The sequence below is a fragment of the Guillardia theta genome (genome assembly GCF_000315625.1).
Source record: "Guillardia theta CCMP2712 unplaced genomic scaffold GUITHscaffold_78, whole genome shotgun sequence".
Classification (NCBI taxonomy): Eukaryota; class Cryptophyceae; order Pyrenomonadales; family Geminigeraceae; genus Guillardia; species Guillardia theta.
This window is the reverse complement of record NW_005434596.1, coordinates 347,125-373,845: the sequence shown is the minus strand read 5'-3', so window position 1 is coordinate 373,845 and position 26,721 is coordinate 347,125. Positions and strand designations below refer to the sequence as shown.

The following is a 26,721-nucleotide window of genomic DNA, read 5'->3' as shown; positions in this document are numbered from 1 at the left end:
CCTCTCCTCTCCTCCCTCCCCTCCCCTCCCCTCCCCTCCCCTCTCCTCTCCTCTCCTCTCCTCTCCCTCCGGCGACTTACCACAGCAAACACGTCTCCTCTCGCTTCTGTGAGGTACATAGGGACTTTGATGGTGACCTCTTCTTCCTTGTCCTCCTCCTTCTCCTCCTTCTCCTTCTCCCAGCTGCACACAAGAATCAGCAGCCGTGACCAGGGCAGGCATGTCCGACCTCAGCGTCAGGGCAGCGAGTTGTGCCGGCTGGCTTCCGCCGCACGTCAGGACTTGTTTCTCCTCCTGCCATCGCGCTCCATGCAAGCAGCTCCCGCGCACTTGTACAGACGCCCCGTCCTCGCCCTGCTCCGCCCCGATCCTCACTCGCAGTTTCAGTTCTTCGAGCGGCACTCTCTGCAAGACAAGCGAGCATCAGGGCCTGTGCTCCTGCCTCTCCTCTGCTCTTTCCTCTGCCCTCCTGCACCTTCTCCTCTACCAGGCTCTCTTCTCCTCTCTCCACTCCGTCCTCCATTTCATCCTCCGTCCCTCGCATCCCAATCCTCTCGAACCAAACCTCCCTTGCTCTTTCCTACCTCCCTCCATCCTCTTCCCTTCTTCCGCCCTCCTTCGCCACCTCTCTCCTACCTGGCTCCGTGCTTGCAGTTGTCTCAAGGCCGTCAGGAAGGCCCCGGGATAGAAGAAGCCTCCCAGCCAGACGGGCTGAGCGAGGACATTCCCCCCCTGCTGCAGATGAGCAGCCACCTGAGACAGATGCTTGATCCTCCGCACGAGGTCTCTGATCCAGCTGTCGGGCTTGAGGAGGGAGGAGATCTTGTGATTCCTGCGAAGAGAGTGAGGAGGGACGGAGAGGGGAGGGAGGAGAAGGATGAGGAGACTAGACGAAGATGAGGGAAGGAACAGGAAAAGAGAAGTGGGAGAAAAGTTCAGGAGGGAGTGAGGGAGTGAGGGAGTTAGGGCAGACGCAGCAGGGAGCAGGAGCAGCAAGAGTCCGAGGTAGGAGCAGGAGCAGGAGCAGGAGCAAGTGGAGCAGTAGGTCGAGGTAGGAGGAGGAGAACAAGTCACCTTGACCAGGTCTTGGGCACGAGTCCTCTCCTCAGGTCGGAGATCACTTCCCGCACGTGGTTAGTGAGAGCAGCGTCGCCGCGAAGGCAGGAGAGGATGCTGCTGATGTCAGCGCGAACGAGGTTGAGAAGGTTGACCGCAATGTCGCTCTCTCTGCTCAAGAAGCGCTGGGAGCAAGTCAGGAGGAGGAGGAGGAGGAGGAGGAGGAGGAGGAGGAGGAGGAGGAGGAGGAGGAGGAGGGAAGGGCAAGATGGGGGGAAAGGAGAAGAGGAGGGCACGAAGGAGGAAGGGAGTCAGATCAAGTTGAGGTGAAGGAGAAGACAGGGAGGAAGGAGACAGGGCAAGGTGAAGTTACCAGCACAGCGTCCCCACTTTTGGGGTCAAACTTAGTCTCGACAGCAGCAGGCAGCTCTTGCTCCCACTTCTCCGCCATGCTGACGATGGTCTTGGTCCAGCGTGGAACTTTCTCCTGCTTCCTCACTTGCGCTGAGTCGACCAGTCGCTCGTCGCCCGAGTAGCTGTTGAGCAGCTCCTCCCACTCCCCTAGCATCTTCTCGGATTCTCGGGCGAGGAGGAGGAGGTCGGAGTCGGAGGACAGGCCCAACCAGGCGGGCTCCTCCCGCTCGGGCAAGGAATGGATCCACTGCAGGAATGAATCTGTCCCTCGTCCCTCGGGGAGCTTGAGGAGCCCCGACTCGGCGGGGAGGGGGATGGGAGAGAAGTCGAGGGAGTAGGAGGAGGGATGGAAGAGGCGGAGGAGGAGCGAGTTGAGGATGGAGAGGTCGAACTCGTTGTCGACCCTTCCCCCGTAGCAGGTCGAGGAGATCAGGGCCTGTATCGCCTCCCACGGCAGCCTCTGAGGCGCCACGTTGGACCTTCCGGCCGCCAGCTTATCGACCCACTCGTCGATTATGTCTGCTGCGCTCCTAAGGTCCACCTCGCTGAACTCGTAGCTCTTGGACCACCCGTGCGGGCAGTAGCGCATCCTCCCCATGATGACGCTGTGGACCCAGGAGAGGAGGAGGTGGAGGCGAGAGCGTTCAGCCGGCTCCTCCTCCATCCTCTGCGATCTCGACGACGTCATGGAGCGCAGCAGGCTGGCTCTGATCCCCACCGGCGGCTCGTACACGACGACTCTAGAGCTGAGCAAGAGGCTCTGCGGGACCTGCGAGGAGAACTCCATGGTGAGGAAGAGGCGGAACCCGGGCAGGGGGTCGATGCGGTGCATCTTCTTCTCCAGCTGCAGCAGCCAGCTGGGGGCGAGGTGGACGTTCTTGAGGAGGACCCACGCCCCTTGCCTGGAGGCAGCGGACGCAATGAGCTTCTCTGCCTGCTCGTAGCCCTCGGGCGATCCCATCGCCAGCGTGTCGCAGGAGACTCTGAGGTCCCGCGCGAGTCGCTCGACGCGGCTGCTGGTGTCGAAGCCGGCAGAGGAGGAGAGGATGAAGGTGTGCTGGTTGGCGGGGCTGCTGTCGAGGATCTGGCGGAGCTCAGGGGAGGAAGAGGCGAGGAAGTCGCTGCCGAGGACTCGCTCGACGAAGAGACCGCAGGCTGCCTGCAGGCGATCCGGCCGGAGGGCATGGCAGACCAGAACCCGCCGCCATGCCACGTCCACGTCAACGGGGGAGTCGCCGGTCCAGGAGCAGGGCAGCTGCTGCTCAGGATGCTCGGAGGAGAGGAAGGAAGACCAGGAGGAGGCGTCGCTGCAGATGAGGTCAGGCAGAGACGCGAACTTGCTCGACTTGCTGAGCATGGCGACATTGGCGGCCTGCGGGAGAGGTCAGGGGGAGCAGAGGGGAGCCAGCGCTTACCTGCTTAGCTGAGAAACAGTCGGGAAGGCGGGGAGGAGCCGTCGACGGCAGACTTGCCAAAGAGAAAGTTGAGGTCCGAGGTATCCAGCTCGAGCTGAGAGCCCAGCAGCTTCAGCTGGGCGAAGCGAAGGGCGAGGAGGAGCTTGTGCCGCTCGAGGAGGGAGACGCTAGCGTGATCGAAGGTGATCTTGAAGAGGAGGCGGAGGAGGAGGTCTGTGCGGTCGGGGGACTGGTCAGCCTTCGCCTCCTCCGTCACGCGAGAGAAGATGTGCATGAAGGTCTGGACGGAGAAGTGATAGAGGAAGTGAACTTCTCTCATGGACTGCAGCGCAAGAACACCCGCGCGCTGGTGGCAGCGAAGGGCTCGAAGAGTCTTGTTACCTCCTCGATCCGCTCCTGCGTCTCCCCCTGCTGCGCGATCTTCTCCTCCACCTCCTGGCTCTCCTTCTTGATCCTTTCCAGGGAGGCGATCACTGTGTCGTCGTCGAGGATGTTGCCACTGGCGTCGGAGAGAGCTTGCAGCAGGGCCTTCTCCAGCTGGTTCAGCCTCAGCCTGTACTCCCCCTGGAGCTTCAGCAGGTCCTCCCGCTCCTGCTCCACGTCCGGCCGCTCCGATCTCAGCACCAGGCTCAGCGTCTGGTCCTGGAGTCCAGCTGGGGTGATGGTGAAGTTGATGAGGGAGACGCGGCTGAACAGGTCGGGGCTGAAGTGGCAGGAGGGGTCGCGCGTGCTCAGGAAGAGAGCGAAGGAGGGGGAGAAGTCGATGTCCTGGCTGCCGAGGCGCACGAGGACCCTTCCTCCGTTCTTGGAGATCTCGCGGTTGAGGATGGGGTTGAGGATGGGGTCGACGCGCTCCACGTCGGTGACGAGGATGGGGGTGCCGAAGCGCAGGGCGCTCTCGAGATGCTTCATGAAGGAGGCGTCGAGGAACGAGGTCTTCATGATCTGCCGCTCGCTGTGCTGGAGGAGGGAGTCAAGATGACTCATGCGAGGAGGAGGAGAAAAGGAGGTGGTGGTGGTGGGAAGAAGGAGGGGGGATGAGGAGGAGGGAGGGAGGGAAGAACGAGGGGGGACGAGGAGGAGGGAAGAAGGGGAGAGGGGAGGAGGAGGGTGCGATAGAGTACGAAGAAAGAGGACATGTTCATGGTAACAAGGAGGGGGAGGGACAGGAGGAGGAGAGGAGGTTTGGTTACCAGCCGCATGAGGAAGGAGGTAGCCTGGCCCGAGGGGTCGACGACCATGGGGTAGCGGTTGTATCTCTTGAGCATCACAGCGTTGTCGACGAAGAGCGAGTCGGAAGGAAGACCGAGTGACAGCCAGCAGAGACGTTCGTCCGGCTGCCAGGGGATCAGGAGAGGAGAAGAGGAGAGAAGGGAGGAGTGAACATAGGAGGAGATAAGGGAGGAGTGAACATAGGAGAAGAGATGGGAGGGAGGGAGGGAGGGAGGAAGGAGAGTGAAAGATTGAAAGAAGGGCATAGAAGGTAGGGAGCGAGAGGAGTGAGCAGCGAAGAATGAGGGGAGGGGAGAGGAGGAGGACGAGGAGGAGGACGAGGAGAGTCGATACGAAGGGAGAGGAGAGAGGGGAGAGTGGATGTTTTACCTTGCTGAGATACTCTGCAAAGCTCAAATCTTCCTTTGCCGGCAGCCCGACCTTGTTGAGGAATTGAAGGGTCCTCCTCAAGAGCGAAGAGCGAGCATCCTGTAGTGCAACATTAGGACATTGAGGAGCAGCACGTTATGTAGGAGGAGGAGTGGGAGGAGGAGTGAGAAAAGGAGCAGAGGGGCAGAGGACTAGGAAGAGATCATGGACCTGGTCAAACATGCCGAAGTAGGCGAGGAAAGCGGAAGACAAGAGGACGTCCCCGACGAGGGTGACGATGGAGGAGCCGAATGAGTTTGACTGCTTCTCCCACCTCTCCTTCTCCCCGATAAGGTTGTGGAGGAGGGAGACCGACCTCGAAACTTTCTCGTGCACCCGCGCCATCTCCCCCTTGAGCACCTGCGTCTCGCTGATGAGCACAGCATACTCCGACTTGTAGCTCGCGATCTTCTCCTCCAGCTCCTCCCCTAGCGCCGAGAGCTCCCCCAGTCGGCGCTCGGACTCGCTCGCAGCATCCTGCAGCTGCTTGACCTCCTTCCTGAGCGGCGCGACCTTCTCCAGGATGCTGGCGAACTTGTGCTGCGCGCAGACCCACTTGACAAGAGGGCCGCAGGCCTTGGAGGACTTGTTGATGTGCTCGAAGGTGAACTCCGGGTCGTCCAGGAACGAGGCAACGGCCTTCATGCGGCCGCCGTCGCTCTTGAACGCCTCGGTGTCAAAGTTGAGGATGCCGGGGATGAAGTCTTCCCTCCTGATGTGCTTGCGGATCTCGTCCCACGTCGGCTTCCTCACGTCGAAGAGCATGACGCATATCGCCTCCATCGTCACCTTGACCCCAGCTGGCGGGTTCATCATCGATCTTACCTCATCCAGCTGCGACTTCTTGATGTTCTGCACCGCCAACTTCGCCTCCTGCACAGCAGGCTCAACCTCCAGCAGCTCCTGCGAGACCTCCGACTGCCTCCTCTGGATCTCCTGCTGCTGCTGCTCCACCTCCTCCCTGACCTCGCTCGTCTGCTTCTTCTGCTTCTCAGCTTCCTGCTGGTCGTGAACCATCTGCTGCAGCTTCTCGTTCGCCGCCTTCTCCTTGGCCGTCAGCTCGGTCCTCGTCGCCTCGAGGCTCTGGTTCAGCACCTGCACGGCCTCCTGGGTGTCCTGCAGCTTCTTGAGCCCTACGTGAAGGTGCAGCTGCTGGTCTTCAATCTCTGACTTCTTCTCGCTGAAGAGCTTGACAAACTGCTGGATGAAGTCGATGTAGTGCCGCGGGGTGATGTGAAGCCTCAGCTCGTCCTTCCTCTTCAGCTCCTCGCACATCCTCGTCGCCTCCTGGTGAACGAAGCACAGGCTCTCTATCAGCCCCGACCGCAGCCTCCTCCTCTCGCCATCCTCCCATCCTGCCTCCAGGTCCAGCGCCTCGGTGAACTCCTCAGCTACCTGCTTCAGTGCCTCCTCTGTCCAGTCTCCGAACCAGTCCACCACACATCGGTTGAAGAGGGCAGGAGACGTGGCGGTGCGACTGGTGAACTCAGCGTTGGAAGGGTTCATAGTGAAGACGACGTGTAGGTTCCGCTGGACCTCGTCGGTGAACCTCTTGTACAGCTCCTCCTCTGTGTCGAGCATGAAGCCCTCCCGCTGCGCCGACTCCCGGCACAGCTGCATCAGGGACGACCACTCGTCCCCGTCGAAGAGCCCTGGCACCTCGCCTGAAGCCAGCAGTGCGTTCATCAGCTCGAGGAAGCCCGAGCTGAGGATGTTGCTCTCGTCGAAGATGAAGCACACGCTCTCCCCCTTGCAGCCTGCTCGCTTCATGACCTTCCTCAGGTCCTCCTCGAAGTCTGCCTGCTTGTACCCCTGGTGCGCTTTGATCTGGAACACCGAATGTCCCCCGCTCCATGCCACGAAGCGCGACAGGACTGTCTTACCAGCCCCACTGGCTCCGATGAGGAGGCAGTGGCCGAAGCGCTGGCGGAGGACGCGGTCGATGCGGAGGACATGGTCGATGACTTGGTTGAAGACAACGATGGGGACGTTGAGTTCCTCCTCGTAGAAGACCTGAAGGACCAAGTAAGAAGATGCGAGAGAGGAGGGAGGGAGGGAGTGCGGGGTTGCGGAAGGGGAGGAGACGAGGAGGAGAAGGAGAGAAACGTGGAGGAGGACGAAGAGGGAAGCCGAGGAAGTCGAAGAGGAGGAGTGGAGACAGTGGGGGGGGTAGAGGAGAGGAGACGGGGAGGAGACGAGGAGACGGGAGGAGAGGAGACAAGGAGAAGGAGTAGGAGGACGGGACAGGGGGAAGGGAGGAGGCAAGAGGGAGGGAACGGGAGTGGTGGAGAGGGGAGAAGGTCGTTCACCTTGAGCCTTGCCTTTAGGAATTCCCTCAGGTTCGCCCTGTCGACAACCGAGTAGTCCTTTGACAACCAGTTGCAGAACAGGACAGGGCGAGCAAGAGCAGCGCCCATGTCGATTCCGAAGAAATTGTTTGACAGAACCTCGTCCATCGTCCGGTCGACCCACTGCCTCTCCTCCTCCTCCACCAGCCGGTCGGCGAAGAGTCTGAGCCCCTCATGGAGGAGCAGCTGGACGAGAGTCTCGGCACTGATCAGATCTTTTTGTCTCATAACCTCATACAACGACCTCATCCACCTGGACAGCTCCCTGGGGCTGAAGATGTAGTGGGCGTGCGCATCTCTTCTCAGCTGCTTCTTGCACGTCTCGTACACTTCGATCATGGCGGACGCCACGGAGTCGGAAAACGATCGGAGGGAGGGCGACAACTTCAGCAGCGACCTGCACAGCGTCCCGTAGATCTGCCGAAGGGACTCTCGACCTGGGAAGTCGACGTAGAGGAGGGAGGCGTGGCGAAGGAAACGAGAAGAAAGCGCATGTCTCCCGACGTCAGTGGGAGGGTTGCAGGCCCCGACGACTTGAACTCTCTCCATCTTCACCCACGTCAGGTCCTTGGGCCTCCAGAAGCCTCCGAGCTCGACGATCTGGCGGAGGAAGGAGATGATATGCTGGGTACCGTACTTGTCCGTCTCCGGCAGGTTGATCTCGTCGCAGAAGATCACCAGCCACTTGCCGCTGACCTGCGGCACCAGAATCGCTCCCTCCATTGTCTTGATATACGTGCAATAGTGCTCGAAGGTCTTGAGCAGAAGGTCGGGGGAGGAGGTGCTGCTAAAGTTGAGAGACACAAGCTCGACATCGGGGAGGGAGCGCAAGGTCGATGCGATCGTCATTGTCTTCCCGCTCCCTGGGGGCCCGCAGAGGATCGAGAGTCTCCTGCTCCTCAGCCAGCTTTGGAGCAGCTGCTCGTGCCTCACGGTGTCCAGCGTTGGGACGAGGACGTCGGAGGAGGCGATCTTGTGCGCGTCAAGCTCAATGTTGGGAACTTTCCTCTCCAGGCTCGTCCACTCTCCATCCTCCATGTTCACCTCGAAGTCGAGGATGTCAGCTTCGCCGGTGGGAGGAAGGGGAACTGAGGACACGCTGCAGACAAACTGAGCGAACTTGTTCCTCTCCGACAGCTGCAGGCATCCTCCGAGCCCCCAGATGGTCGCGAGCAGAAGCTGCTTCCTCATCAGCTTCTCGATCGTGCTCCTGCTCAGCGGAAAGCTGGGATGGTCCGCGTTGTACTCGGCGATCGCCGTGATGGAGGTGGAGAGCAGGCTCACAAGGGCAGCCAGCGCTCGCTGACGGCAGAAGGGCATGACATGCTCCAGCCCCGCCGCGTGTCTCATCGCCTGATCCACCAGCTCGTCAGCCTTCAGCAAGGGCTCGATGGCAGACGCGCAGACGCTCTCCAGCTCTTGCTGGGGTGCCGAGCTCAAGTCCACCCACGAGCTTGGCTGGATGCCCCCCCGCACGCACACCAGAGCGCGATCGAGCAGCTGGGGGAGGGAGAGAGTGTTCTCCCCGAACCAAACCATGCCGCACCTGGAGATGGTAGCAAGAGTCGCGTGCTCGAGATCCTCGACCTCGAAGATGATCCTGCAGGAGGGAGGGAGGCTAATCCTCTCGCCGTTCGGGAGGGTGAGGAGACGGTTGTCGTCCAGTACGCTGTTGAGGTTCTCTACCCACTCGGGGTCAACGTCCCCGTCCATTACAATCCACTGGCGACCTGGCTGATCCTCTCGCAAGTTCTCGACGATCTTCCTCAGGATACTCGTGAAGATGCCATCCTTCCACTCCCTCGTCGTCGGATCTAGCGACCCGTACAGCGAGTTCTTGGCCACGGCCTTGGGGTCGAGCTGGAAGAATCTGCTCGCTGAGGGTAAGGACGGCGAGGCCTTCCTCTCCATCCTCTCGAGAGCCTCGAAGAGGATCCGCCAGGCGACTGACTTGCCGGTGCCCGAGGGGCCGACCAGCATGACGCCATGGTGGATGGAGAGAGTCTGCTGCAGCTGCATCAGCTTCTCGACGAACTGAGGGCTGGCGGTGTAGCCGTAGTCAGAACAGACAGCTTCGATGTGGGGGAGCAAGGTATCGTCCGAGAAGCCCTTGACCTGCGCGTTGGGAAACACGTCGAGGAGGAGGCTGGAGAAGAGGGAGATGTCGTCCGGAAGCAGCTTCGGCACCACAGCACCGCAGATGCTCTTGATGAGAATCTCCTCCTCCTCCCCCTCCTTGTTCGTCTGCATCTTCATGCCCCTCTTCGCCTGCCCGGCACCTGCCAGGACGCTCTTGAGGGCACGGAGACCGAAGTCATAGTGGACGCAGGAGGAGAGCTGGTCGGAGCACAGGCGGAAGAGGGGAACGACTTTCCTCGACAGCAGCCTGGCATGGCGGAAGCCTTGAGTGTAGAGCATGATCTGTGCGATCATTTCTGAGTCCGGCTTCGTCATGGCGACGCTACGGAACAGCTGCTTCAAGTTGTCAGGCAAGTTGCTCCTCCCTGCATACCCCGGGTTCATGGTCACGAAGATGCCGATGCTGGGGTTTAGGTTGAGGCTCCGACCGATGAGCTCGATCTCCCTCCTCCCCTCTCGCACCGCCGACTGGATCGTCAGGATCTGTTGCGAGACGGCGGACAGGATCCGCTCCTCGAGCCTGTTGAACTCGTCGAAGCAGCCCCATGCTCCGGTCTCGCACAGTCCCAGCAATATCCTGCCCATGGCCTGCAGGTCGAACGACTCATCGCAGTTGAACACCAGCACGAACCTCCCCAGCTGGTTGGCCAGGGCCTTGACCGTCTCCGTCTTGCCCGTCCCCGCAGGCCCGAAGGGGCTGCCGCCCATCCTGCTGTGAAGAGCCTGGGTGAGGGTGAGGTAGGCCTTGTCGGTGAGGGGAGTCTGCACGATGCGATCGATGGCGCCCTGGTACTCGAAGCCATAGAGGAAGCGAGCGTTGGCGACGGAAATGCTGACTTGCTCCAGCAGGTTGACCTCGGTAGAGTTGAAGTAGAAGCGCATGAAGTACAGCCAGGCGAAGTCCGAGGGGCTGGAAACTTTCTTGTCTTGAAGCGAGGTGACGACATTCTGACTGTGAACGAGGTCAACCACGAAGCTCTCAATCTTCTTGCGCGTGAGGAAAGTCATCTCAGAGGCGATCGACTCGGCAAGAGTCTCTAACAACTCCTTGCACTTGGAGGAGGATCGGCTCAACACGGAGGAGGAGGAGGAGGAGGAGGAGGAGGAGGAGGAGGAGGAGGAGGAAAGGTCTTCTTCGATCAAAGAGCATGTCTGAATCTGCAGTGACAGGATCAAGATCTGCGCAGGAAAGCTATCCATCCACTTGAACAGTTCCTCTCTCTTCATGCCCTCTCGTCTCAGAATCGGCTCAAAGACGCTGAGGCTCACGGCCAGCCCCTCGCACAGGGTAGTCCTGACCTCCTTCTCCATCTCCGACAGCCACGCGTTGACTTCGGTCTGCTCAGAGTAGAGGATCTTAGCCTTGAAGCGGACGGTCTCCCCCTGGGAGGAGGAGACAGACTCTATCCTCCCCTCCTCTCCTGCCGTGCCGATCTGATGGATACCCGAGAACATCTTGCGGAGGTGCCGCTGGATGGCGGGAGGGTTCTTGCCGTTGCCGATGATCTCGAGGAGGTCCTCGTCCCCAACGAAGTAGAAGCGCGGGAAGGAGGAGCGCTTCTTCTCCAGGTACTCGGTCAGCGACTTCTGTATCTTCATCAGCAGGTCGTCGATGCGCGCCAGCCAGCTCGACAGGTCCTTGATGTTCATGACGTCCATGACGAGGCTGAGCTTCGCCACGTTGCGCATGAGGGAGATGAAGTCGTTGTCGATGGTCCGAAAGCGGGAGAACTCCATGGGAAGCTGGAACTTGATATCTGCGTTGCCCACAAAGATTCCCTCCAGGTACACCCACCTCCTCTGCACGTCGCACCACTGAGACAGAACTTCCCGCATCTTCATCAGCTTCCCCTCCCACGAGCTCGCCTCCTCCGCAAACACCTTGTAGTAGGGAGAGCTCTTCATCGAGGACAGGCTGCTGATGTTCTCGTTCAGCTTCGAGAACAGCTCGTCCCATCCTCGGATCAGCGACACCTTCTGCTTGTACGGCGCGAGCTCCAGCGAGAGAGCTTGCCAGTGCTCTCGGATCTGCTTCAGGAACTCCTCGAGCCCGAGCTCTCCTTGCGCCATGGCGATCACTTCCTTGAACGTTCCTTCGTTCGCCTCCAGGTCTGACTCCCACACCGAGCTCAGAGTCATCTCGCTCATCAGCCATCGCACCCCCAGCCTCTGGCCCAGCAGCTCCCAGTGTCGCTCCTTCATCGCCTGCGACCGCAAGTCCACCAGCAGCACGTTGGCCTTCGCCAGGCTCTTCAACCTCCTGCTGATGTGCTCATACGCCGCGTACTGCCGCACGTGCGTCGGGAGGTCCCGGAGGGACTGCAGGATGTCGTCAAGTGCCGCTCGCACCTTCCTTGGCATGACCGCGTTCCATGCCGTCTCCCCCAGCGCCTGCAGCTTCTCCCAGGGCTCCACCAGACTTCGCCAAACTTCCTTCAGGTCCGTTATCTCCTCCACCACCACACTCAGCCGATCCGCCTCCACGTGCTCCATCCCCAGGATCTCCTTGGCCCGCACCAGCCGCGTCGAGCTCTGCTGCAGCTCCACGGCGTTGGATTGCATGATGGACAAGTTGTTGAGAGCGACGGAGGGAACGATTCCTCCTTGCAGCGGCTTGTTCGAGCTCCAGTCCGACACGAAGGTCTTGATCCTTTCAGAGACGACGATGTCTTCCTCGCTCACCTTGGACCTGAGGCTCGGGATCTCCACCTTGAGCTCCTGCTCCTTCTTGGTGAAGATTTGCATAAATGCCATCATCTCCCCTTCCACGTTCTCGAAATAGAACCAGTCGGAGGGGAACCGGAACCTGTGCTTGCTCAGCGTCCGCTCAGCTCGCCCGAACGTCTGGTTGTCCCTTTCCCAGACTTCTTTGCGGCTCTCGAGGTCTTGCATGAGGGTCAGGAACAGGACGGCCTGCGAAGTCTCCTGGACAAACAGCTGGTCTTCCAGCTGGACCCTGCACTGGTGGATCTCATTGAACCTCTGGCGGAACTTTTCGAGGAGGATTGAGCTGAAGGCTACGATAAGTTCCTTATGCCACATGTCGTACTTCATCGCTACCCCATGCTGCACCTTGGAGAAGTCGATGGTGACCGGGCCGAAGGATTTCTCAGTCTCGACCGTGTCAAAGATCGACCGCGACGCCCTGAGCTGGTTCAGCACGTCCAGCCAGTCCTCCACCTGGTCCTGCAGCTTCGAGATCACGGTTGACGTGTCGATGTCCCACAGGGCCTGGTAGTTGAGCCAGGAGCTGGCGTACTTGCCCGAGGACAGCACGAGCTGGTCCACCAGGTCGAATACTTTGCACATCAGGTCGGCCGGGAGCTTCAAGACAAGGTCCTTAAACTTGGCACTGGAGGCGTCTGCCATGTTGGTATCGGTGAACTCGGAGTAGGCCGTGTGCTTGACCCTGTCAAGGTCTCCGATAATCGAGAGTGCGTCCGAGAAGTTGTCCAACAGCCTCGCCCTCGCCGCCTCCATCGGAGGCTCCACCTGCAGGATAGAGTCTCGGATCTTGATCTCGTGGCGGGTCCTGGAGCTGGAGACGAGGTCGAGAAATGTAGAGAACGACTTTCCCTCCTCCCCTGCCACCTCTGCTTGGACCTCTGCTGGGACCTCAACGTCGTCTGACATGGCGCGGATTGACATGACCCAACTGCTCACGATCTCCATGAGCCTCTCCGAGAGAATCTGCTCAATCCTCTTGTCAAGATCATCCACCCAACTTGACAAGTTCGAGTAGCCCTCAAGCTCTAGATCCGACACTGAGGTCTGTATGGCTGACATGATTGTTTGGAAGGACTTCTTGTCGACTTGACACGTCTTCAAGCTCTGAATCAGTGAGTCCAACGTCGAGTACCTGGCGTGGACCGCATGGACTTTACCTTGAAAGGAGAGAGCACACTCGTAGAGCTTGCGGGAGTAAATCTCCAGGTGGTCGAATTCTCTTCTCCTCAGAAAGTCTTCGAGGAAGTTTGGAAACTTCTCAAAGTCTCTCAGAACTTCTCGCTGAATGTCCTTGGGGCAGGGGAAGACCTTCTGATCGATCCCGATCTTGATCAGGTTGTGCATCCTCCGCCTGTCCCTCGCCAGCAGCACGTGAACGGTGGCGTCAACCGTGGAGGAGGCCTGGAAGTAGATCCGAATGGCTTCAGAGATGGAGGTGGCAAAGGGGAAGATCTTCTTTAGCTCGAGGGAATATTTCTCGATGGATGGGATGATCTTGAAGCCCAGCAGCGCGAGGCTCTTGACCTCTTTGAAGAGAGAGATCTGATTCGAGTCAAAGTTCACCTCGAGAGAAACCTCGTTCTGCGCAGTGACGGAGATGCGGAACGGGTGGGAGAGGAAAGTGTCCGTGTTGTACGAGTCGATCAGGAGCTGGTTGCCGTTGAGAACCTCCTCCTGCCACTTCCTAAACCTCTGAGTCACGTCCAGCTTCTCCCTGAACGCGTCCCCCTCATGCTTCAGCTTCTGACCCTCCGGATGCTCCTCCCAGCCCTCCCCTATCACATCCTGAATCCTCTGCATGTACATCTTCAGCTGGCGCTCCACCTGCCGGGCCCACAGGATGGAACCGGCGACAGGGGGGAGGTCGAGTACGTGGGACATGCGGAGAGCTTCGGAGGAAGCGTACTTCCTCTTGAAGCGCTCTTGCAGAGATTTGACATCGTCTTTCACCTGTTCACAGCCAGTCAGGCGAAGAGGTGGCAGGAGCAGTGGGTACCTGTAGCAGAAGCTTGTTCTGGTACTCCTGGATCGCCGACCTGATTCTCGGCCGGACTAGCAGAGGGCTAAAGACAGAGAAGATCTTGAACATCTCCTTCGCATCCTTTGCTGCCCCGAGGCTGTTCCGCAGCGTCATCGTCATCTGCGACTCAACCCGCTCGATCATGTCGAGGTACTGGGAGGAAGCAGCCTCCCACGCGTCCTGCCCTTCCTTCGAGATGTCAAGGACATCCAGCGAGCGGACGATGTCAAAGGCTTCTTTGAGGACCTGCAAGGCATTGAACTGCAAGTTTGACAGTCCCGCGTGCTTCTGCCCCCTCCTGTCCGACGAGTTCATCACCTTGACGATCACCAGCTTGAGGTTCTCGTGGCTGGTTCGGAAGGAAGAGACGGCTGACAGCCTGTCTGCCAGCCTCTGGTGCTCGAGGTTCAGCTTGTCGCTGTCGGAGGAAGCGTCCTTGCTCAGTTTCCTGAACTTGCTCGTGTCGCTGATGAAGTCTCGCTCCTTCGCCTCCCAGGCGTCAAAGATGCTCTTGCAGCTCTCAAAGCTCCAGCTGTCAGACTTTGCTGCACTGTCTGCCGCCTTGCTCTGATAGCCCTTGACCAGGTTGGGATGGAAATGGCCGCACACTTTCACGAAGTCGTCATATTTCAGATCCATCAACATCTTGCGCTTGAGGATTTCCTGAAGTTTCCGGTTCAAGTCTGCAGACACTGATTCTAGCAAGAAGCCAGCTCGGGAGATGGGATAGCGGGAGCGAAGCAAGTGCTTCTTCAGATGTTCAAAAACCTGAATGTGGAATTTTAGTGGTTTACTTTCACAACATGGGAACTAATACCTTGAGCACAGCGCCGCCCACAGTTTGGAAGTCCGGTGCTGTTTGCACTTCGTTGACGGGAAAGTCTTTCATGAGGATATTGATCTTCTGAGCATGGTCTAGCTTTGAGTGCAGAGTTGCCACATCTTCTTCGAACTGGAGGAGGTGAAACCAAAGTTTACAGGACGGTGAAGCAAAAGACAAGGGCAAACCTGCTTGGGGATGTGCCCACGGATCTTCAGCTTCTTCACGACTTCTAGCGTTAGATCAACCTCCTGCATCTTTGTTTGCTCCGATACACTGGTCATCACTTTCTCGACTTTGATCCAGAATTCCCTCTCGTTCGAGGGACTGGAATCAGCCTGTGACGACATGCGTTTCTCGAAGAGGGAGGAGAGGTCATGGAGCTCCTTGTGCCAGGAAAGGATGCTCTTGCACATCGAGTCCTTCAGGTCTTCACTGCCCTTGCACCTGATAGTCTCTCGTCAGCGTTCAGTGGACTATTGGACCACACTTGCACCTGGCAAGAAACTGTTCTTTGATCTCTTCTCTGTCTTGCTGATTGCTGCAGGCGTTGATGTTCGAAATGAGACTTCGAATCTCTCCATGAACATGTTCACTGAGGTTGATATCTGGCACTTTGACTTCTTCTTGGCAATTCCTCAAGGCAAGCTCGAGCTCCGCAACCTTCTTCCGGACCAGCGAAATGCCCGTTAATGCGTCTTTTGTGTTCGCTTCAGCTCCCCCTCCCTGACCCTGCTTGGTGTGATGTGTTTCAAGGAGCGGCCTGAACGACCTTTGGACGTATGTGTGTATGACATCGACCACGGTTTCCTGGCCCAAGGTGAAGATTTGGATTTGAGCATTGAGGGGGGTGGATTGCTCTAAAGTGGGGTTGGTCTTGATCAGGACGATGGCGCTTGCCGCCTGGTCTCCCTTCCTCCAGTCAGCTGCGACATCTGAGGGGCATGCAACCGTCAGCAAGATCAGGTTGTGCAGGGAGGGTTGACTGGTACGAACCTGTGTAGAGCGACAGCTTCGATGAGGAATTGCTGGGTTGAGACACAACCAGGATGGAGGAAACATCTCTTTCTGAGATAAACAGGCGCATTGATTGGAGGTTGTCCTCTCCTTGGAGTGAAGTCGCGCATTCCTTCGGACTGACCTCCAGGATGGAGGTAGCAAGTGACCCGATGAACTGAGCAATCCTCTCAATCGCCACCAGACCGCCGGACGGCAGCTCTTGGGCTTCTGAGAGCTCATTCTCTTCTGATGCATTCATCTTACGACAGGAAGCAGGAGGTCAAAAACTAGATCATCTTCTGCTCCTCCTCCTCAACCTCGAGAATTCCCGCCATTCGCTCTTTCGGGCATTACTCGGCGAACCCCACCCCCCACCCATCCCCTCATACCACCCCCTTTTTGACTATTGTTAGAAGGCAAAGTACCCCCTAGTTGCTATCACCCGCCTATTGATCACAATAAAAACCAACAGTTACAAACGGTTATCACGGCTGTGATTTTGAATGAGTAGGGGTAATTTTTACCAGCACTGAAGGGTAGGTGGGGTTGTCCCTGCCTCATTGAGTCTTGCTTTTCAGTCAATAAACTACTACCGTAAGTTGAACGATGAGGCCAGGATGAGGCAGCGCAGCCCTTGCTTCCCATGGCATGGTGTGTATACCGTACATTCATGTGTGATATACATCAAGATCATAACAGTGAACTTCGATCCTCTATCTCCTCGTAGCGTCGCCTCATCCAGACTGCGATCACGCCTGGGTAGCTATCCTATGTACCTTGCCTCACGCCTCTCAGCCCCGCCATGCCCGCCCTCACATGCTGTAGGACGCCGGCCGCCTCGAGTCTGATGCGACGCCCATGCAGCGAGCTCGCAGGGAAGCCGCCAGCGCCTTCTCCTCCCAGTCGTGCAGGCCCCCTGCTCTCGTCGTCGCTGGGAGCGGTAGGGGCTTCGTGTCCTTGTTGTGGAGGCTGGTCCCGGACGACGTCCTCTCCAACCAGCTCAAGGAGAGGCTTGTCAGGAGCGACGACAGCGCGGACTCAGAGCTGGCGTGCTCCTCGTCCCTGATGACGAGGGAGTCTAGACTCTTGGAGGAAGGCGCGGGCTGGTCTCGCTCGGCGATCTTGCCGCCACTAGGGCACGAAGCCGTCCTGGCGAGGGCTGCGGCCCTGGGATGGTGTCGTCCGGGTGACGACCGCTTGGAGTGGGGCAGGTCTGACGACGAAGAACAGGAGCGACCGTTATCAGCCTTGAGCCAGTCGTTGACCTTGGCGAGGGAGAGCTGCTCGTCGTCGGAGGGATGGTGCATGATGAGCCGGGTGGTACAAGGGGTGGTGGAAGAGAGGGTCTTGGCTGTAGGGGACGAGCGTGGAGACGAGAGCAAGGTAGTAGGGAGGGAGGGAGGAGGGAGGAGCAGGGAGGGCTTCGGCTGAGGACGAGAGAGAGGGAGCAGGAGGGTGTCTGATTTATAGGGAGTAGGGGATACCGAGGTCGGTCAAAAAAAGACGGTCACATGACGAGGACCGGTGGTTGGATGGGGCGATGGATGGGTACGAATGTCGTAGGGGAAGACGAAGCCGGGGAAGAGGGGGCGAGGACGGGTGGTGGACAGGCAATACGATGAGACTAGCGGGGGGGTGGGGGCTACACGGAGTCATTAAGAGATACGCGCTTGTCAGCCAGTTTCGAACTACAGGCACGTCCATTCTTGTGCAGGAGCAAACCAACTCGACACAAGGTAACTGCTGTCAGATCGGCCAGGAGCGTGAGAAGGCGGAGAGGCGAGGAGAGTGGCAGGGATAGGCGATCATGCCGACATCAAGCAGGAGACGACGTCTACTTCAGTCTTGGTAACAGCTTGAGTTCCCTCTTCCCGTACCGTGAGCGACGAGGAGTGACTGCGATGAGTGCCTCAAGCGCGGAGGGCGACTAAAGCGCTGAGCGCACCATGGGAAACAGGACGGATCGGGCTCCGTACTGTATCCGTGTTGTGCTTGTAGCCTGGTATTGATGATGACATCTCAGTCCCTTGTGTACAAGACATCACGTCCGGCTAGCTATCTTGTACGCCGACCTCGCACACTGTCAGCCTCCGACTCTGACCGTCATGTCGTACCTCAGCATGACACATGCGACGCTTGTAGCCAACGCGATCAGCTAGCTCCTTGCTATCTCACGGCCCTGTCCTTAGCCCCTCTCCCCGGCCCGGCGACTCGCCCCCCTTACGCACATCCCCATGCAAGACATCATGGTGCCTGCACGATGCCTAGATCGGCCATGCTCAAGCCCCGGCCATGCAGACAGACACACTGAGCTCATACGCTAGTATACATTCATATACGATATACATCAAAATCATGAACGCTCCTCTATCTCCTCGTAGCGTCGCCTCATCCAGACTGCGATCACGCCTGGGTAGCTAACCTATGTACCTTGCCTCACGCCTCTCAGCCCTGCCATGCCCGCCCTCACATGCTGTAGGACGCCGGCCGCCTCGAGTCTGATGCGACGCCCATGCAGCGAGCTCGCAGGGAAGCCGCCAGCGCCTTCTCCTCCCAGTCATGTAGGCCCCCTGCTCTCGTCGTCGCTGGGAGCGGTAGGGGCTTCGTGTCCTTGTTGTGGAGGCTGGTCCCGGACGACGTCCTCTCCAACCAGCTCAAGGAGAGGCTTGTCAGGAGCGACGACAGCGCGGACTCAGAGCTGGCGTGCTCCTCGTCCCTGATGACGAGGGAGTCTAGACTCTTGGAGGAAGGCGCGGGCTGGTCTCGCTCGGCGATCTTGCCGCCACTAGGGCACGAAGCCGTCCTGGCGAGGGCTGCGGCCCTGGGATGGTGTCGTCCGGGTGACGACCGCTTGGAGTGGGGCAGGTCTGACGACGAAGAACAGGAGCGACCGTTATCAGCGTTGAGCCAGTCGTTGACCTTGGCGAGGGAGAGCTGCTCGTCGTCGGAGGGATGGTGCATGATGAGCCGGGTGGTACAAGGGGTGGTGGAAGAGAGGGTCTTGGCTGCAGGGGACGAGCGTGGAGACGAGAGCAAGGTAGTAGGGAGGGAGGGAGGAGGGAGGAGCAGGGAGGGCTTCGGCTGAGGACGAGAGAGAGGGAGCAGGAGGGTGTCTGATTTATAGGGAGTAGGGGATACCGAGGTCGGTCAAAAAAAGACGGTCACATGACGAGGACCGGTGGTTGGATGGGGCGATGGATGGGTACGAATGTCGTAGGGGAAGACGAAGCCGGGGAAGAGGGAAGGGGCGAGGACGGGTGGTGGACAGGCAATACGATGAGACTAGCGGGGGGGTGGGGGCTACACGGAGTCATTAAGAGATACGCGCTTGTCAGCCAGTTTCGAACTACAGGCACGTCCATTCTTGTGCAGGAGCAAACCAACTTGACACAAGGAAACTGCTGTCAGATCGGCCAGGAGCGTGAGAAGGCGGGGGGGCGAGGAGGGTGGCAGGGATAGGCGATCATGCCGACATCAAGCAGGAGACGACGTCTACTTCAGTCTTGGTAACAGCTTGAGTTCCCTCTTCCCGTACCGTGAGCGACGAGGAGTGACTGCGATGAGTGCCTCAAGCGCGGAGGGCGACTAAAGCGCTGAGCGCACCATGGGAAACAGGACGGATCGGGCTCCGTACTGTATCCGTGTTGTGCTTGTAGCCTGGTATTGATGATGACATCTCAGTCCCTTGTGTACAAGACATCACGTCCGGCTAGCTATCTTGTACGCCGACCTCGCACACTGTCAGCCTCCGACTCTGACCGTCATGTCGTACCTCAGCATGACACATGCGACGCTTGTAGCCAACGCGATCAGCTAGCTCCTTGCTATCTCACGGCCCTGTCCTTAGCCTCTCTCCCCGGCCCGGCGACTCGCCCCCCTTACGCACATCCCCATGCAAGACATCATGGTGCCTGCACGATGCCTAGATCGGCCATGCTCAAGCCCCGGCCATGCAGACAGACACACTGAGCTCATACGCTAGTATACATTCATATGCGATATACATCAAAATCATGAACGCTCCTCTATCTCCTCGTAGCGTCGCCTCATCCAGACTGCGATCACGCCTGGGTAGCTAACCTATGTACCTTGCCTCACGCCTCTCAGCCCTGCCATGCCCGCCCTCACATGCTGTAGGACGCCGGCCGCCTCGAGTCTGATGCGACGCCCATGCAGCGAGCTCGCAGGGAAGCCGCCAGCGCCTTCTCCTCCCAGTCATGCAGGCCCCCTGCTCTCGTCGTCGCTGGGAGCGGTAGGGGCTTCGTGTCCTTGTTGTGGAGGCTGGTCCCGGACGACGTCCTCTCCAACCAGCTCAAGGAGAGGCTTGTCAGGAGCGACGACAGCGCGGACTCAGAGCTGGCGTGCTCCTCGTCCCTGATGACGAGGGAGTCTAGACTCTTGGAGGAAGGCGCGGGCTGGTCTCGCTCGGCGATCTTGCCGCCACTAGGGCACGAAGCCGTCCTGGCGAGGGCTGCGGCCCTGGGATGGTGTCGTCCGGGTGACGACCGCTTGGAGTGGGGCAGGTCTGACGACGAAGAACAGGAGCGACCGTTATCAGCGTTGAGCCAGTCGTTGACCTTGGCGAGGGAGAGCTGCTCGTCGTCGGAGGGATGGTGCATGATGAGCCGGGTGGTAAAAGGGGTGGTGGAAGAGAGGGTCTTGGCTGTAGGGGACGAGCGTGGAGACGAGAGCAAGGGGAGGGAGATAGGGCGGGCGAGGGTAGTAGGGAAGAGGGAGGAGGGAGGGAGGGCTTCGGCTGAGGATGGGAGAGGGGGAGGGGAAGGGTCTGATTTATAGGAGGGCAGGAGAGGGCTCACTGTTTTTTTTTAATCGGTGAAAGAAAGACCGTCATCTTGGGATCCCTAGAGGACCGGTCACCGGGTAGAGTATTGAGTCGTGTAAGACCAGGGGGGGTGGGGGTTCTACGGAGTCATCACAGGGGTCAGGGGTAAATATAACACGTGGCAACTGAGGAGGAAAGCAAGTTTACTACTGAGAGAGCGAGAGCAGTCAATATGATTGTTATTAACTCTTTACTACTCAAAGTTAAGTCAAAGATCAGTACGAGGAACATAAGACCCGCAGGGAAATAATTTTAATGGAGTACTAACTTCTTGACTATTATTGAGTCTTTACTACTCAAAGTTAACGGTCAAAAATCAGTACGAGGACCATAAAAAAAGACCCACAGGTAAGTTTAATGCAGCAGTCATCCGTCATCCTTGAAGTCACCGACAGTCATCACTGTGAAGTCTTGTGAACTTATTACTCTAGCCTGTAGCGCTCTCTTTTTTTAACTTAACTTTGAGTAGTGGAAGGCCTCTCACAGACTTCGAGGTTTGAATGAACTGACTGACTCCCGAAATAGGCTGGGCCCGGGGGCCGGGGGCGGCATACGACGGTACGTACGGTCAGTAAACTTCTTTACTCAAAGTACGGTCAATCAGGAAACGAGGAAGCTGGGCCTCAGTGACACCGTCGCACGGGCCAAACGGGCAAGAGAACTGAGAGTCAAGACAGCGAGAACCAAGCCCAATCCTCAGGGCCTGCCAACTGCTGAACTTCCGAACTCGGAAGGAATGACTCAGACGCATACCGGAACGCACCCGCGATGATGATGGCAGCGAAGGACACTGAGGGAGGCCTTGAGCTGACCGTATCGGATTCGCCGAGCCTGCGGCGATCCCCCAGCCACCACCGGCCCGTCACACTCGGAAAGCGGAACGCATCGTCCGAGGCTGCAAGACTCGGTCCATCAGTGCTGGCGACTGCGATGATGGGAAGACTCCGGCGAAGGCCCGGCCTTTGGCGGGACTCGTGCTGAGCATATGCACAGTTACGCATGCCGTTCACTTTCAGGCCTTTCGTTAATTTGGCACTTAAATTTTTCGGTAGGGTTGTTTTTTTTTCTAGGCGTGCTATTTTGATAAACGAGTTAGAGACCCCACTTCATAGTACCCATTTGTTTTAGTTTATTTCAACAATCCTCTTTACAAGTTATTTTAACGGTAGTTACAGTACGGTACCGACACATACCCTATGGTACTACTTTCAGTACCAGTTGCAATCCTCCTTGCCTTGACGGACAATGGCGGCGCAATCGGGGCGGCCACCGTCGTCAAGGGCTGCCTCATCGCTCGGCATTGCCAAAAGGAGGAGATTGGAGCAAGAGAACAAGTTGATCCTCTTCATTCGCATGAGATACATCCAAGAGGCACCGTTGTTCCTTGCAGCAAATGCCTTCGATCATTCTGTGCACTTTGAATTACTACACCACGTTGAAGGTTTAGACATGTCATTCAATCTGGTACCATGTCATGGTGTGAGGTTTACTGATGTCAATGGGAAATTTCGAAGTGGAATCATCCGAAATTGGCCAAGATTAGGACTACGGCAGTATAGTTAACTGGTTTCGCAAACGTGGGAAGCCCTTCTTGAAACCCCGGATGAAAAGGCCAGTGCAGTTGGAACATCAGTACATCACTCTTACAGAATCCTGTCATTAACGGAGAATTTCCTGTGCCTTTCAAGGATGAACCCTACATGATAAAAACTGGATCAGGTTCGTTATATTTCGAGGGCGCACTGACAGTCACCTTGAAACGAAATTAGAGGACGCAATACACATGCATCTCTTTCAAGTTCGAAAGAATGGTACGATTGTGCACGTTTCACACAGAGATTTGGAGGCATCCAGATTGAACGCGACTTTACTCAGACATTAATTTACTTTGAAGGAGCTGCCACAACAAAGTGAAGTGTGCTCGACCCGAATTGTTGAATTTCTTCTTGTCATCTGCATTGCGTGAAGGTCCATCAGTGACTACCGCATGGACAGTGCATATCCCACACATGGTCAAGTTGCCCGTTAGATGCAGTAGCAGTTTTCTTCTTCTCCGAGTCCAATGTAGCTGTTCCCGATCATGGCAGCAGCTCGATATGCATCTCTTCCCTGAAGTTGATGTCGGTGCTCGATGCACGACATGTTCAATAGTCAGGCTAGTTGAATGCCATATTTCTCGTAGAAATATACAAATTGATCGCCCACATGCCCTGACTTGACATCATGCTGTGCAAATAGACTCTCAAGACTGCAGCAGTCACTGAGTCTCGCTTGTCCGATTAATCTGACTAACTTGAAAGCAACACCCCTAATTTTGAAAGGAAGTGCTTTGACGTCTTCCTTCTCTTCAATTCCGAAATAGCTTCCTCCCAAAGAAGCTGTTTGTCTCTCAGGCTGTCAGGCACCAGCAGTTGAATGATCGAGGCAGGACGTCTTTCGCCGCCTGCTGCGGGAGCAGCCGTCCCGTCTCCTGCAGACCCTCCCGGTATCTGCAGGCATCGATGACATCAAGGAAACAGACTGAGAGTCACAGTGTAGTCCTCTACCTCCTCCTCGGTCTCCATCGTCCCTACCTCACAGGGGATCAGGTCGTCTTCTTTGGCCCTTCCTGCCTTCATCCCATGGCCAGCGTAGAAGAGGACGACTAGCCTCCTCAGCTCTTGGTGCCAGCCTAGTCGCATCCCTGATAGCGTTCTCCAGCTCCCACCCCGGCTGCACGTACTTGTCCGCTCTAGTATGCAGAGGCCGAACACCCGGGGCGGCTCCGGGCCAGGAACAGAATCTCCTGATGGAGAGGAGACTGCCAGGAAGCCCGTTCCTCTAGCCGGCGCACAGTGACGGGATGCTGTTGAGGAAGAAACGTCATGCGACATAAATGACTGGTGGATGCGCATAACAGTGAGTATTCATAACAGTGAGCATTGAGGGATTTCTCTGTGGATTCAAATATCCTCTGTGAGGAGATAAAAAGGGGGTAGGGTGGTGGAGGGGGGAACTTCTGTACCATGAAACCTCTCTTTTGTACCAATATGTTTTCATACAGTACAATCTATACTACCATGTATGTGATGGGTAAAACTAAAATTGCAGTACCTCTAAAACCAAGGCGGGGGAAGGGTTCCACGCCAGAGGAATTCAAATTACCCCACCCCGCTTATGTCCAGTCTCTCTGCCCCTCCTTTGATCGGTGAAAACAGGGGGTAGTCAACAGGGAGTGTATATACGGACCCCATGTGAACCCCCAAAAAAGTAGAAAAAAAAAGACCAGATTTGCTAGGGGCTGCATATCCCCGGGTTTGTGAACGGCATGATGCCCTCGGATCTTCCGCTCAGCGCCTCAGTGTCAGTACTAGGGAACACGGTGAGGGCCTGAGGCCCAGTGGCTTGACAGTGCCGTGTGTCGGACCTCAGTTGTGACGGGGGCGAGTCTCACAGGCCCGGCGCAGCCGCGGATGATAGCGGCCAGGCGAGAACCAACCGTGAACTTACTCACGGTCACCTGCCGCGCGCCCGGCAGTGATGACTCGTCGGTCGGAGTCACGGTCAACTCCGACTGTGGCGGCTGAGCGGCAGGGCCCCGGGCCCGGGGCCGCCGGCCCCAGCGGCCGCCGGGGCCCCAACTCAGTTGGGACACTCAGTGACTACTACCCTGGCTCAGCAGCACTCCTCCCCGCGCTGACCATGGCAGCATGTGCCGGCGTCTGTGCAGGCGTATCTGCGGAGGGCATGGGAGGGGAAGGGTGAGGAGTAGGCAAGCTGCGCTTGCCTACTTCTCGTCCCCTCCTGAACCTTCCTCTCCTGCTCCCCTCGCCTGTCTTGCCTTCTCATGCCCTTCTCTGACGTAACAACATCGCTTTAGCCTGAAGCAATCATGTCCAAATTCCCAGCAATCTTGTTTTTGACCCTGTGCTTTTCCATGCGAAAAGTGGAGCCAGATGCCTCTCAGAGCTTGAGATATGTTGTCCTGATGGGAAACACGTCGGCATATGATGTGTCCAGCCTTATCTTGAGGTTGTCGGGCGGACGGCAATTCTTGGAGAACGACGAGGAGACGATAAAAAAGTTAGAGAAGAAGTTGGGGGGTAAAGAGAAGGCGTCGCGAAAGACAAAGAACTTGGGGTTTGGCGATGTGCTAGACACTGCCGATGAGATCCTCCAAATCTTCCAGAAGCCACCCAAGAGAGATAAGAAAGCAGCTAGTGAGACCAAGGAAAGACGCGTGGACGGGGACGCTGGGAAACGAACAGGTCGAACATCTAAACAGGCAGAAGGAAGAGCCCCCATGATCCCTAACGTCAAGGACAACTCTGCTTTCGATATGATGCATGACGCGGAGACTGATGAGTTTGACAAGCGCGCGTTTGAAAATCGCCTTGATACTCGTGGGATGTTCAAGGTGGGGGGTGCTGGTGCTGACCAAAGCGGAGGGTCAAAGCAGGAGGAACTGCCTCCTGAAGTTGCAGAGCTTGTGGAGATGGCCAAGTTTGCAGCCAAGCAGCCCATGTACGGACTTGACCCGAACCACCTGAACATGCTGAAGGTCGAGGGCGGTCAGGAGAAGTCGATGGAGGAAGGGAGGGGAGCGAGCGAAGGAGGGAGCCTGACGAGAGTCCCTTCTCTGCAAGTGGAGGCTCTGGAGAAGCAAGGTCGAGTTAGGCTGATGCGGGCCCAGGGAGCGTCTCCGCAAGAGATCCTCAAGGAGATGCTGCACGGGAACTCAACAATGAAAGAGATCTCGAGATTCTTCCGGGAAAACTATGAGGACCTCGTGAGGACGGTGCCGGCACTGAACCGTCAGGTGAAGAGGAAGGATCTTGGCCGTGGGAGAGGGAGCATGCACATCCCTTCCAAGTTCACCCCCATGATGAGGGAGGAGTCGTCGGAGACAGAGCCTGAGGTGGGCAGGGCAGTGTTCTTGATGTTCGCTGAGGTGTCGAGGACAGGTGGAATGGCAGCGATGGTCAAAGAGCTACAAGAAGATCCTTGCAAAGGAGAAGTGAGTACTGCAAGGGATGGTATTGAGGTGGTGTGCTGATCCAGTGCAAACAGAGGTCGGGAGGATTTCAACATCCCACCGATATGGAAGATATTGAGCGAGCCGGGATGGAACCTCAAAGTGAACGACCTGCACGAGATCGACGGAGACGGGAACTTGATTGAACCCGATGGTCCTGACCTGAACTTGGAGTACTTTGACCGGGCGACTGAGGAGGATAAGGAGAAGAAGAGGATGGATGTGAAGATGGACAAGAAATCGTCCTTCTACAACGCCCACCTCGAGTCGAGCGATGAAGAGGTGTTGCTGAATGATGTTGCCGTCCCAGAACAAGTTTCACTTACAAGGGATGAGGATCTGTTTTACGTGAGTGGAAGCGGGGTGAACGCCCTGGCTGAAGCTGACCTGCTCCCTAGATGATCCAGGAGATGGATAAGGCGGAGGACAATGACGACAAGGTCTGTCGTGCTGCAAGATCGCATGTGAGAGTGACATCTGGGTAGGAGGCGCTGTGTTCGATGCTCGTGAGGATCAAGGGGATGGAACTGAACCCGGAGCAAACGCACCAGCTGACAGGGCAGATGAAGCACCTCGCAGCCAAGTTTCGATCGTCGAGCTCACGGGCAGAGAAGATCATCTCAGAGAAGGTTCGCAGGCGGATAACTGAGGGGAAGGAGATGAGACGATGAGCAGGCCGAGGAGATGCTGGAGTATTGGGAGAAAACGCTCATACCAAAGGTGATGATTGCGATTGTAGCGGTGATGATGGCGATAAGAATCTTCTGCAGTACAAGCTGAGAGAGTATCTGAAGAAAATCTTGCCCAAGAACGCTACGACCGAGCAGAAGCCCTCCCAGGGAACAAAGAAGTTCTCCCTGCTGCGGCAGAGGTACGTTTGCAACTCCTCGTCTTTCCTCTTCCTCTCATCCCTCCCCTCTTCACTTTCACTTGAAAATCCTCCTACTGCCCCTCCCCCCTTACTTACCTCCCTCCTCCTTGTCCCCTTCTTACCTCTCCCCTCCTCCTTGTCCTCCTCTTCCCTCTTCCCTCCTCCTTTCCTGTCTGACATATTGATAGGTTAAGAGAGGCAGGGATGCCAACTGGGGGGAGCAAACGAAGAATCCTGGACAGGTAATCGCGCTCGCTCGCTTCCTCCGCCTCCGCCTCCTCCTCCTCCTCCTCCTCCTCCTCCTCCTCCTCCTCCTCCTCCTCCTCCTCCTCCTCCTCCTCCTCCTCCTCCTCCTCCTCCTCCTCCTCCTCCTCCTCCTCCTCCTCCTCCTCCTCCTCCTCCTCCTCTTTCTAC

The 26,721-nt window shown here is 57.4% G+C and overlaps 5 protein-coding genes across 5 annotated transcripts in view; 1 reads left to right on the top strand and 4 right to left on the bottom strand.

Moving 5' to 3' along the window:
• Window positions 1-1,070: 1,070 nt before the first annotated feature.
• GUITHDRAFT_158449 (hypothetical protein) lies at window positions 1,071-14,996 on the bottom strand (the record flags this gene model as incomplete). The annotated part of the gene is made up of 12 exons (XM_005826091.1): window positions 1,071-1,241; window positions 1,430-2,842; window positions 2,932-3,199; window positions 3,223-3,845; window positions 4,079-4,222; window positions 4,488-4,586; window positions 4,698-6,539; window positions 6,836-13,690; window positions 13,737-14,286; window positions 14,368-14,528; window positions 14,578-14,712; window positions 14,769-14,996. The coding sequence occupies 12 exons, from the start codon at window positions 14,994-14,996 to the stop codon at window positions 1,071-1,073; spliced, it is 12,489 nt and encodes a 4,162-aa protein (XP_005826148.1).
• Window positions 14,997-16,391: 1,395 nt separating this feature from the next.
• GUITHDRAFT_114823 (hypothetical protein) lies at window positions 16,392-16,886 on the bottom strand (the record flags this gene model as incomplete). Its single annotated transcript, XM_005826090.1, has 1 exon — window positions 16,392-16,886. The coding sequence occupies one exon, from the start codon at window positions 16,884-16,886 to the stop codon at window positions 16,392-16,394; it is 495 nt and encodes a 164-aa protein (XP_005826147.1).
• A 1,159-nt stretch (window positions 16,887-18,045) lies between these two features.
• GUITHDRAFT_114822 (hypothetical protein) lies at window positions 18,046-18,540 on the bottom strand (the record flags this gene model as incomplete). The annotated part of the gene is made up of 1 exon (XM_005826089.1): window positions 18,046-18,540. One exon carries the CDS (start codon window positions 18,538-18,540, stop codon window positions 18,046-18,048), a length of 495 nt encoding a protein of 164 aa, XP_005826146.1.
• A 1,163-nt stretch (window positions 18,541-19,703) lies between these two features.
• GUITHDRAFT_114821 (hypothetical protein) lies at window positions 19,704-20,198 on the bottom strand (the record flags this gene model as incomplete). The annotated part of the gene is made up of 1 exon (XM_005826088.1): window positions 19,704-20,198. One exon carries the CDS (start codon window positions 20,196-20,198, stop codon window positions 19,704-19,706), a length of 495 nt encoding a protein of 164 aa, XP_005826145.1.
• Window positions 20,199-24,293: 4,095 nt separating this feature from the next.
• Window positions 24,294-26,721, top strand: part of GUITHDRAFT_114820 (hypothetical protein) — a gene marked incomplete at both ends in the record, with an annotated part of 5,535 nt that continues 3,107 nt past the window's right edge. Inside the window, 8 exons of the mRNA XM_005826087.1 lie at window positions 24,294-25,319; window positions 25,366-25,418; window positions 25,472-25,784; window positions 25,835-25,876; window positions 25,922-26,065; window positions 26,112-26,156; window positions 26,207-26,307; window positions 26,496-26,549. Of these exons, the coding sequence (XP_005826144.1) occupies window positions 24,294-25,319; window positions 25,366-25,418; window positions 25,472-25,784; window positions 25,835-25,876; window positions 25,922-26,065; window positions 26,112-26,156; window positions 26,207-26,307; window positions 26,496-26,549 (1,778 nt within the window). The remainder of the gene's footprint in view (window positions 25,320-25,365; window positions 25,419-25,471; window positions 25,785-25,834; window positions 25,877-25,921; window positions 26,066-26,111; window positions 26,157-26,206; window positions 26,308-26,495; window positions 26,550-26,721) is intronic.